We start from the raw sequence: 12,720 nt of genomic DNA on the forward strand, positions 1-12,720 counted from the left end.
AGTAATAACTTCTCAAGATTGTATTCAAGAGCCTGCTAGTCTGACAGATAATAGAATTAAATGGCTCCAGGTTGATTTGGTGGCTATAAAACAGAAAATCATGTTAACACTACTTTAATGAGCTGAGAATGTAAAAACAACTCTTTATGGAGTGATGAAGAAGGGAATTGTATTTTTATAGACCATATGTGGAGTGAAGAGAGTCAGGTTGAGTATTAGAAGGAAATTCTTAAATGTGTGATTTTTACCTGACACACTTGGCAATAAATATGGCAATAAATAAAATACATGAATGTATAAAGTCAATGTAGCTATGACAAGAATCAAGATATGGAACATTTCTATCATCCAGAGATGTCTTTCATGCCCTCTACATTCAGTTGCCTAAATATAGCTAGCCTCTAGCACCACTTGCCTGTTTGCTATTCCTAGAGTTTTGTCTTTTCTAGAATTCATGTAAATGGAGTCATAGAGTATATAGTCTTTTCTGCTTTGCTTCTTTTACTTAGCATAATACTTTTGAAATGGATTCTTGTTGTTGTATGTATTAGTAGTTAATTCCTTTTATTGCAGTCATATTCAATTAGATAGCCTTACAACAATCATTGGTTGCTAAACATTTGGGTTGTTTATAATTTTGGGTTATTTTGAATTAAGCTGCTATTAACATTCATGTATAGGTCTTTTTTTCTTTTCTTTTTCTTTTCTTGGCTGAAGTTTATTTTATCAATTTATTCTTTTAGGTTTCCTGCTTTGCTTTCAGTGCCTTGTCTATGAAATCTTCGCTTTTCCTATTCCAGGCTATAAAGATTTTATTCTGTGTTTTGTTCTAGAAGTTTTATAGATTTAGCTCTTATATAAAGAATATGATGCATTTTTAGTTATTTTTTGTATGTAGTATAAAGCTTAAGTTCCTATTTTCGGTATGTGGACATCCAATTGTTTCAGAACCATGTGTTTGAAAGATTTTCCTTTACCCATTGAATTATGTTACCACTTTGGTCAAAATAAGTTGACCATATATGTGTGCATCTATTTCTGGTAACTATTCTTTTGCGATTGTTTATATGTCTATCCTTAGGCCAGTGCCACACTCTTTTGATTATTGTAATTTATAATATGTCTTCAGATAAAGTAATATAAGCCCTGAAACTTGGTTCTTCTTTTTAAAACATTTTTAGATTTTGGGCACCTGGGTGAATCAGTCAGTTGAGAGTCCAACTTTGGCTCAGGTCATGACCTTATGGCTAGTGAGTTCAAGCCCTGTGTCAGGCTCTGTGCTGACAGCTCAGAGCCTAGAGACTACTTCAGATTCTGTGTCTCCCCCTCTCTCTCTCTGCCCCTCACCCACTGACTCTGTCTTTCTCAAAAGTAAATAAAAACATTTTTTAAAATTTAAAACATTTTTGGACTTAGAAATTAGTCTTTAGTCAAACTAGCATGCAAAATGCTGATATCCTGGTCCATAAGAAACTATGAAAAAGAGGCATGTATTTTTGTTTTGTTTTGTTTTTAGTTTTTCTTGTTTTGTTTTGTTTTGTTTTGTTTTGTTGTAGAGTGGAAGAAAAGACACAGATCTTTTTGGCATAATGATCTATAATGAAATAAAAAGCTTAGAAGTCTGAGCAGTGATGTATATCTTTTCACTGTTTCCATAGATATTTTACCCAAATGCTGATGTATGGTTTTAGTGACTAGCTTTCTGTACCCTCCACAACTCCACCTTCTAGATCCAAAGAGACCTTTTCAATTCTCACTTCAAGCACAAATTCAGGGGAAATCAGATGGAATAAAATAAGTGACGACCTAGGGCAAAGAAAAAAAAGGGAGGGAGACAGCAGGTACCTGGGTGGAGGACAGAAGGCCTAAGAGACTCAGGGGAAGACAAAGTCAGAGGAAAGTAGAAGAAAGACCAAACAGGGCTCCTTTTGCAAATCCAAAGTGAACTTTGTATGGGCTCATAAGCTATCTTACACTATTGTCAGCACTCATGTCCAGACTGGACTCAGAGCTTCTTTGGCTAATTGTAATAGTTTCCCAAGAATGGATTGGACCAGTTTTCTCTTCCAACTTTTTATGACAGAATAAAAAGATTACATGTTTGAAGGACCAAAAAAAGTGCTCAATTTTCATTTCTGAAGTAGTATGAATGCAATGTGAGAGGGGAAAAATCTTTCACAGGGTGTCTGGACATTTTAGAATAATTATTTAAATTATTATGTAATATCTAAATATTTTTATTATTTATTTTTTAAGTTTATTTATTTTGAGAGACAGAGAGAGCAGGGGAGGGGCAGAGAGAGAGGGAGAGGGAGAATCCTCAAGCAGGCTCCAGCGCAAAGCCTGACCCATAGATGGAACTCACAAACTGAGAGATCATGACCTGAGCCAAAACCAAGAGTTGGACGCTTAACAGATTGAGCCACCCAGGTTCCCCCTAAATGTTTTTCTATCAATTGCTGCAATATTTAGGAATTTTGAAAGCCTCTAATGTTAATAATTAAGTGGTCTGTATTGATTGATCTGTTCTTCATTAAGTTATATTTGGGACATATGTACATCAAATTTAGGAAGAGTCATATGGATATTTGCTAATTAAATAAGGATAACCAAAAACAGTGAATCTGACTCATTTTTAATGGTTTAATGATTTAATGATAATTACTGTTTTGCTCCAGGAAAACTAGTCATAACAGGAGGATAGCACATACACAAAACCCATAGTAAGTCCATTTCAACACAAACCAAATCATCAGTTTTCTTCTCTTGACTTTAATTTTCTTGTGTCATATTGACATTTTTTCTTAAATCCACACAGTGTTTCAGTTTTGTTTCTTTATCCATTTTATCCCAACACACTGAAAAAGTTAAATGTCTACATTTTAAAAGATCCTGATAGCCTGAGTTCTTTGATTCCCAAACAATTCTTTACAAGTGAAATACCCTGAGAATTCTTAAGCTTCTCTTCCTTTCTATCCTTACTGGCAAAAAGAATAAGTGCTGCAAAACTGGAGGCAGAAGAAACATTTTAGCCGAGAGGCTGTGAATGGACTTTGGGGGAATCTGAGATGTTAAAGAGGAAGTGACAGGGCACTGGAATGTGGTCACTGGTTCCATGAGATTTGAGGGTAAGAAGAGATGACTGGAAAGAAGAGAGGTGAAGCTGAAGGAAGACTGAGGTAAGGTAAGGAATATGAGTGGGGAACTCCATTGTTCTTCCTGGTCTTGCTCTCTCGGGGGTCAGTCTTGGACCCAGTAAAATCTCATGGACTTGGAGTTGATGGTCTCAACTGCTAACTACACCTAAAAGTCCTTTTATATAACAACCAGTCATTCATCCCACTAGTAAAATAAATGATTTAAAAATATAAATACTAGAGATAATTACACTGGCTTACATGTATTACAGTCAGCCTATAAATGAGGATTTCCAGAAACATCTTTCTTTTGATTAGAGAAACAAGCTACAAAATAGGCACAGGTAGAAAGCTGGGCAGGGTTGAGGGCAACTCTCGGGAAGCGAAAGGGAACAGAAAGGGGAGGCCTGGAATCTGGGGGCTGCAATGATGCTTCAGAACTTGAGGGTGCTGTACAGTACAAATGGCTTTCCTGCTCACATTTCGTTTTCTCCTGGCAGTGACCTTGTGAAGCAGAAGAGTTACCTCCCCAGTTTACACAGGAAGAAACAGAGGCTTAAAGAGGTTCAGTGGCTTGCCAGTCATCATGGCAGTGGTAGCTGGTACGACTAGAAGAAGCTCACACCAGGGCATGTGCCTCTAAATCTCATTCATCGGTCATTTTGCAGCTTCTCCATCTTCTTTGACTTTATGATGGACAGACTGCATTTGTAAAAGACTGTATTACCAACCTTCAACAGCACTGAAAATTACATTACTGTGTTCAACCATTAACTTATTCAAGAAAGAAGGTTATTTTCTCATCTCATTTAGCAATACATAGAAAGTCACATTATATTGACTGTGTTAGGGGAAAAGCTATTAGCTGAGAACATTTATTTCTATACAAGTTTTTTTAAAATAATCTACAAGGATGGTTTACTAATTTTTCAAAATTGTGTTTTCATGTATAATGTCATATTTTTTATGAAAGAATAATTTGTTTCATTCTTTTCAGCATTCTGAGAATTAAAAAAATGTCCTCAACCTTTGCTCAACATAATTTTCTCTTCTGATTAAGCTATGAACAGTACTAATTATGCAGATAGTGTTATAATTAGTGGCCACCACCTAAAACAGAATTCTCAGAAAGTTCAGAATTGAACAGGGCAAGGTGTCACTTGGTCTGTTTTTTCTCCTCTGGTTGTTCACACAATTTGACTTCAATGTTGCCATCACTGAATGCTTCTCCTTTGGTCTCCTCCACTGGGTTCTCTCTCCGGGAAAACACTGCTTTCTTCTGCATCATTGTAATTCCTGAATTTCCATGCCTTCGTGCTGGAGATAAAGTTTCTTTTACTATGCAATAACAAACTGCAGATAAAAAATTTTTTTTGAAGTTTTCATTCATAAATGCATAAACAATGGGATTACAGATGGAATTGGAAAATCCAATTATTTGCACAATAGCAAAAATCATCTTGATTGTGACATCGTCATATTCCTTTTCAAAATTGCCTAAAATAAAAAGTAATAGTCTATAATGTATTATGTTTTAACGAGCATAAAATAAAATTTCTGTTTATCATATATCTTTACCAAACACGTATACTTGTGCAAGTGGTTAAAGGTGTGAAAAATACTATTTGATGTCTGAAGAGAAATAAGCTCTGTGATGAGTCCTCATTCTTAGAGAATCTTGGCTTATAAGCTTAACCTGGTGCTCAGCACATATTAGGGAACTTACTGCATTTCGACTTGATTCCAAACTTTGTGTAACTGGAAATGTAAATGTGGAAGCAGCAGTTACAATTCAAATGTTCACTTGCGTTATAGAAACACAATTTGTATCTGAAAATCATGTCAAGTTTCAGGTTATCAGAGGTAAAATACACCAGGGGTCTGGCTGAAATCCTAGGTCTTATTAAATTCATGTGGTTCAAGCCAGGATTCTAAATCTCAACAGAGAACACTCATAGAATGTCACACCTCTCCCTATGTTTGAATGATTTAGGGAGAATGAGAGGCATGGCATGAAAGAAGACTCTCAAAATCATTTCTGTATCTTCTGCAATTATTAGAGATTTTGCCAAAATTGTACATAGTTACCTACCATGCAATGATCTGGTAATCTTGAAAATATGACAAAACCCATAAAATGTTTAATATTTGATTTCCCAAGTAAATGAATAGCAATAAATTTCAATGATTCATGGTCCATTCTAGCAGGAAATGAACTAGAATTTCTATCAAATGAGAATGAAAAGCACTCACTGTATTCAATCATCATGTGCACAACATGGAAAGGTGCCCAGCATACAGCAAAAAGAGCCACCACTGTCACCATCATAATAACAGCTCGCTTCTTCTTCCTGGACCCACAAGGACACACTGTTTCGGTTAATTTCTCCTTGGAAAATTTGTCAAATTGATGTCAGAGCTATTAAGTTTGAGCCTAAATCTCTCAATCGTAATTTTTCAAATATCAATAAAGTTTATGATAGGTTAATTGTGGGCTGTTTATTATCTTCTCCCATTGCTATTGCCCTCATCCCCAAATCTCTCACCTTATAAATATCCTTATGATGGATGCTCATTATGGGTCTAATACTCTGTTAGATGTTGGGCATGGTTTGTGTCAATAATCTTCTCAGTAAGCCATTTGACAGATGCAGAAACTGAGGCACAGAGAAGTTTAAGGAACTTGCAAAATCAGATGACTAATAAAGGATTTAAACTGTAAGGGCTAGTTCAGAATTAAAGTTAGTCAGCTTAAGTTAAGTTCTTAAACTCTTATTCACTTTTATGTTGAAGAACACTCTTCTGAGGAAGAGAGGTGGAGAGCGAAATCAGCAATAAGTCCCAAAGCCCTGAACAGTCCTGCACTTAACACGGACAGCGAGGATTTCTTCATACGCACTGGGCGCTAGAGGTCGCTGCACACTTGAAGAAATGATAAAATTTCATCAAACCATTAAACTTAGATTTTTGTTTTTGGTCTTGTTTTTGTTTTTAATAGCCATTCCATATAGATTATAAAATAAACAACATGGGCTACAAGTACATATCACTAAATTGTATTTTAAAATTTTTATTAATGAATAATAAAGAAAGGCAGCTTTATTTATTGAGGCAATATCGATAATAATAATTTAAAGTAAATAGCATCCTCTGGTCACAAAAGGACTTTCATACAGATTTTAGCATCATTTGAGGATGGGTATTTATTATGTTCCCTGTCACACATGAGGAAAGTAGGAGCCTTAGGAGTAAGGACACTTGTCTGCACCATGTGACTGGTGAGCGGCAGAGAGAACACAACTATGACACCCACCATGTCATCTTGACATACAGTAGAAAATTCAACAGTTTTCCAAATTGTCTAAATTCCTGCTATCCTTAAAATGTCCAAAGTTGAACGTCAGCCCATTCTCTGAACATGAGTTACAAAGGGCACTTTAGCTAAAGTTCCCCGGAACTGGGAGATCTCTAGCAACTGCCCCTCCAAGCACAACTAATTAAATATATTTTAAACAGAGAGGACTGCTTCATTAAACAGACCTGGCTATTTTTGACATTTCTTTTCCGTGAAGAGTTCGAAGCACTGAGCAATCCCCCACTCTTTTCTTTATCCAAAGTTCATAACCAATCTTACTGTACAGGATCAGCATCAGCATAAGAGGCAGGAGGAACAGGATGACAAGGATGAACGTGGTATAGACTTTCTGGTGCGCAGGGCTGGCCCACTCTTCCAGACAGCAGACATGTTCTTTTTCATATAAGAAGTCATACTTAATCTTTAACATAAGAACGAGTCAGTTAGAGGAGCCAGAGTCAGCATCAAAAGAACAGAAAGCAGCCAAGCACTACTCTACTGCTGCAGTTTTCAAATCCTCACGTATTTACTGTGGTTCCATACTACAAATGAGATATGATTTTGATTGTTCTTTTGTTGCGAGGTGTCATTTTCTGCACATCATTTCTTATGTTCTTTACGGTTTTATACTTTCTTTTCTATTTTAAGTGGAATTGAGGTCAATAGTCTATTTGGTTTTTTCTTTTTAATTAATGTTCCTCAGCTCTTTACATAGTAATCATAATTTTTTCAATTCGATGAAAGAGCTATAGTCTTTGACCAAAGTGCATATGTATGTGGCCCAGAGGGAGAATCTTACTTTCCAGAGGAAGAAAGAAGACACTACATCAATCAAAGTACGTATGAAAAAAACACTTTGTAATTGCACACCAGCTAGTTTAATGTTCCATTATGTTGCTTCCTCAATTGTTGAAGAGACAAATTTTGGCAAAGCATCAACTATCTTTCAGTTCACAGTACTAAAAGCTTGCATTTTGTTACTGCTATTTCAGATTTCAATGATCAGGTTGCTTGCAAAGATTTTAGAAAGACAGCTGATAACTTTAAGATTTGAAATGAATAAGAAACTGGGATTCAAACTATTGTCAATCTACAAATATTCAGACTCAGCTATCAGCCTTTGATAGATATTTTCTAGAAAGGCAATGTCTCTTTGTTAATACTATTTCTGACAGATTCATGGGTTCAAAATATTATTAAAAACAATATTAATAACAATAGGAAATGCTAAGAAGGGACAAACCAAGCAAAGTCATTTATCTGGATAATAAAACTAAAAATTAGAAAATTATCAAAACTATTGCCATTTTAGTCACTTTAGAGCTTTCCAGATGTAGAATCCCTAGGCCCTCAACATATTTCTGCCTCCAGTCCTGCAAATTTTATTGCCAATCTTTAGTCAATTGAATGGGGGAAAAGCTTTCTGGCGTACTTATCAAAAGCAAGAAAATTCAAGTTCCGATCTAGGTACTATTTACAAATACAGTGATGGATGAAACATTTATTGAATAATAATTTCAAGATCCAAACTCCCAGAGAACAGGATATTAAAGTGAAATTCATTCTGACTTCATATAGGCAGAGCCCACAAACGCCGATGGCCATGGGAGCAACATATTGGCACATCTTAATGCACAAAGCTAGACTGACAGTTTCCAAAGGGGTGCATGTGGCCTTGGAGACAAGCAAAGACTTTCCAAGGGCACGAGCTGATGGTTTTATAGGAACCAATTTCAGATCTTCTATTTACAACCATACATTTCTCTAAAATTCCACTGCTTAGGGGAAGCCTGTGATTGAGTGTTTTGCTGGCCCTGCACTTCCAGCTCACTTCTATCTCTCTTCTCCCCATCTACATAAGTCAGGTTTCTCACCCAGTCCTAGTCTTACTATGAGTCATTAAAAAATGAGGTGGCTTGAACTACTGATTTCAGTGAAGACGCCTTAATCAAGAGACCATAAATTCATGATAAGGATTTGTGTTTTTCCCTATATTAAACATATTTCTATTCTAGCATTAGAAAAGAGGTATTTTGACAGGTGTTGAGATGTTGTGAATTCACATTTTTCATACAGTGAAGGGGCAGATGTGATGACAATTTTAATTTAACCACCTCATTGCTTCCATCGCCTGAAAATTGTCAAACACGTCACTCCTGAGAGACAGCCCAGTGACAGCAAAGCAAAGAGAACATCAATGGATGGAAATGGTAAAGTTGGTGGTGCTCTATTTAATCTAGGTGAGAAATTCAGGCTTTGTGCATGCTCACACACATTCTCTCTAATAGAGTTTAGAAGTGAGCAGGTGGCCGTGGGTATGCATATTAATAGATTTATTTTATATGAAAAATGAAATTGCACTTTTTCCTGACAGAAAGCAAATCTGATTTGGCTGATTTGACTGACAGTGAGGACAGGATTTGCCAGTTACATATGGATTTCCTACGAATTAAATGAGTTACATAGTCAAAATATAGTTAGAGCATGTGATAAAATTACTTCATTTTTAAAAATAGACAAAGCCCTTTGTGTTTTGTGGACCAGAAATGGACCCTACAAATGAGTACCGAATTGGGTCACTTATGAGGGCTCCACCAGTATGGGATTCTTGCTGGAATAAGGACAGCCTTAGAGAAAAGAGCCAGACCCTTACAGTTGTGTGTGGAAGATACCTGAGCTGCCTGCTAGAACAGCAGTCAGAAGCCTCAGCGGTGTTATCTTTGAAAAACCCATGAGTAAGGAATCAATCATGGTCAACTAAGTCACGCACAGAGGGCATTGATACCAGTACACCTGCTCCTCCCTCTCCCCATCCTAACACCAGCTCCCAAGTTGCCAGGGGCAGTCATTTTCTTGAATGGGAAGAGGGAAAGAGAAACTCACAGTAAGGAAGAAGAGAAGTAGGGAGTCGTGTCCCCTTTGCATATTGTAGGATTCTAGACCTAAAAATGGCATAAGCTGAGAGAAGGGAGACATTTTGTGTTGATTGAGAATATGGACTTATGTGATTGTGACACCGAGCTAGACATTTTAATAACAGAATTAATATGGTTGTTGGGACTGAAAGTGACCAAAGGAATGTTGCTATCTGAATGGCTGGGAAAGTTACAAGGTCTGTTCAGGGCTTCATCCATATTTCTTCAGAGTACTGGAAAATCCTTCGGTCACATTTTTATAGGTAGCAAGGGACAGAATAAAATAACTTCCAGCTCTCACCTGTGGAGTCCAACTCATTCAATATACCAGTTACATATTGAAAACGAAAATCACATCATGTTTTAAATGTACCCTTGCCTGAGGGCCCATTTGCTGTCCTTGCCAATAGACATTGAACATCCAGTAAAGTTTCATATTTGTCTATGTCAATTCGAAAAGGTATAAAAGGATATAGTTAAAAAAATTATCTTAGCGAGTGTGTGATCAACCCACTACTGGCTTTGAAGACTGCTGTCTGGGCTAGATCACCTGTGCAGGATGTATATGTATGTCCCATTGGATAGACCGGGTCACCAAAAACAGCACAGTGTCCCCTCACTGTGGATCACCACATTTTAACTGGACTATCTGTTAAAGGTGTGGGGGAAGGGGAGAGGTCAGATAAGATGATCCTGTCACAGATTCCAATTCAAATTTCAGTTTGTGAATGTATGGGAAGCAAAGAATAAAAGACTTAAGAGGGAGAACCAACAAATAGGTAGATAATTGATTATAATTTTTCGATGTGTTTTAAAAAGAAAAGAAAAATCTAGAGTAACTGTTGAACTCTTAAAATGTAACAGGACACAGACCACTAGGAAAATATGTTCAGCTGGCAGGAAAATGTAGAAAATGACCCTGGTAAGTTTTCTTTTATGTATTAAAGTCTTAACAATATAAGATCAAGGAAGAGCTAGATAAAATAGAGGGAAAAAATCTTAAAATAAATAATTTTATCTCATTTGAAAAATCTCCAGTGAAATAATTGGGGTCGCACTAATTTGTTCTAATACTCTTGCAGGAAGAAAAAAATTATTATAATTGAGAAGGCTGGGAAACATTTTAATAATATGATGATCAAGCCCAGCCCCAAACCTACCTCAAGGCGTTGCACATGCCACATGGGTGATCCTACGATGATTGCCAGCAGCCAGACCACACCTGCCAAAACATTAAAATCATCAGAATCTGATTCAGTGAGTGAATCAGAACACATGCACACTTAAGCATAAAGCATATGCTCTAAGCATGAAGACTCCTTATGTGCAATCCTCTCTGCCCTAGAGCAGTGCAGTAGGCTACATGTTCCCACTGCCACTATTTGTCTATTCTCAAAATTGTTGCTGGAATAGTCTTACGGAAACATTTTTAAATGTTTAATCAAAATGTTTAATAGTGTTTCACTATGTGTAACATAAAACTTAAACCCTTAACATGATCGCTGAGGTTCTCTCACTTGCCTCTCTCTCCTGTTACATTTCTGTCCATGTTCTTCATTCCCCAGGACTTGACTCAATAGTCACTTTCTCTAGGAAATCTTTGAAGTCCACCACCATTTCCCAATAGAACTAATTCTCTGTTGGTTCCATGTGCTCTCTAGAGTGGCACCTTTGTTGCCCTTAGTTGTTTCTTTCAACTTCTTCTAAACTCATTAAGGGAAAACACAATGCAATTTATTTTTGTGTTTGTTTGTTTTCCTAAACAAAAGTCCAAAGAGAATTCCTGGCCTTCAGTGGGTGTTGATGAAGCACCTGCTGTTTGGTTGTCAAACGGATGAATAAACTTAAACATGATATTGATCACCCTCTACAATTTCTTCTTAAAATTGAATACATTTATCTTAGGCATCATAACATGAGTATTATTTTCTTATTTACAAAAGAAACACTTCATCAGAAGCCAGAGTGCTCTTTCTAAATTTCCTGTCCTCCACGACTTTGTTGAGGGAATTGCTTTAATGATGTGTCCTTAGCAAGGAACAAGAAAATCTGAACAGACTAGGATGAGGCCAGAATCAAGAGACCCACCATTTACTCTGAAAGAAATATCTCAGCTCAAATTCTTCTTATTCTGTATGTATTGGGTACCATTAAGAAAATAGTATATTGCCTTGGATTTCAAGGAACTGGACTCATTTAAGCCATAACTGGGGTTTATTATAAAGGAATACATGAATTGGCACTGTCTATAAAGAGTCATTATTATTTGGTGATTCAAGACAGTTCTCAGACTCACAAATCAATCTTTCTATCCACATCACCATAAACATCTGTTCTATTCTAGTCCAATCATTACCTCACTATGTTATCTTATGTCCAATCACTTATCCCATCTTTAGTGGAGATTCTGGATTCTAAGTGAGTCTAATTGACTTAGCTCATTGCCAATCCTTCTGGGTCTACTGCTTGTTCAGGGATAGAAAAGCTGGGGTTAGATGAATATTACTGGTGTAAGTGAGCCTTTGTGGGCAGGTAAGTCTAGCAGTTCTCTGCTGGTGGGGGGCTGGGAGGCGAAGCAGTCTCAGCTAAGAGGTGCTGGACACGAAGACAGGACTGGTTCCCAGTGTAACAGAGCCAGAGAGAGACATCAGGCAACACTGTGTGAAAGCCCCTTGGGATGCTGAGCCTTCTTGATTTAAAATCCTTGCTGTCTCCTATGAGTTTTTTGAGTAGAAACTGCCTTGACTGCCTTTTATCGACTTTGCCTTCAGATGCTGAGCCTCTCTACTTCTCTTTCCTTTTTAAATAACTTCCCTCCTCCATGTATTCCTTTCCTCACCCTCTTTCTACACCCACATACGCTTTTCAGATGTTTTGAAGGTGGGAAGATGTCAATTATTAAAAGCCAAGAGGTCTTTGAATTCTTTGTAGAGAGGATGTGACATAAATTTGCAAATAACTAACTAAAACTAATGAATATTTTCCCCATTGGTTTATCTATTCATTTCAAACTATGTGAAATGAGTTTGGCATGGCAAAGCCCTCACAAGTTTTTTCTGTAATTCCACTCTCCCATGCTGGCTACACTCCTACAGCAGAAATAAATGTTTACTCATTCCTCTCAAGTGAGATACTAGTAAAAATTGCTCTCTTTGGTTATCGCATTAGTTGCTTCCTCAACCTTTCATTATTTAGCTATAATACATATGATATGGCTTGATTTTAAGTGGCTCAACTATAATTATCGAATAGAGAAATGCTTCCATCTTACTGTGCTAGGCTTTAGCACACCGCTTCAAGTTTGTCACTTATC

At 36.9% G+C, this 12,720-nt stretch overlaps 1 protein-coding gene across 1 annotated transcript in view; it reads right to left on the reverse strand.

The window, feature by feature from the left end:
• Positions 1-4,293: 4,293 nt before the first annotated feature.
• Positions 4,294-12,720, reverse strand: part of QRFPR (pyroglutamylated RFamide peptide receptor) — a 37,805-nt gene continuing 29,378 nt past the window's right edge. Inside the window, exons 3-6 of the mRNA XM_077752788.1 lie at positions 10,568-10,629; positions 6,678-6,913; positions 5,391-5,488; positions 4,294-4,634 (exon numbers count right to left, since the gene is read on the reverse strand). Of these exons, the coding sequence (XP_077608914.1) occupies positions 4,294-4,634; positions 5,391-5,488; positions 6,678-6,913; positions 10,568-10,629 (737 nt within the window). The remainder of the gene's footprint in view (positions 4,635-5,390; positions 5,489-6,677; positions 6,914-10,567; positions 10,630-12,720) is intronic.

The sequence above is a fragment of the Crocuta crocuta genome, unplaced genomic scaffold, assembly GCF_008692635.1.
Source record: "Crocuta crocuta isolate KB4526 unplaced genomic scaffold, BGI_CrCroc_1.0 scaffold451, whole genome shotgun sequence".
NCBI lineage: Eukaryota > Metazoa > Chordata > Mammalia > Carnivora > Hyaenidae > Crocuta > Crocuta crocuta.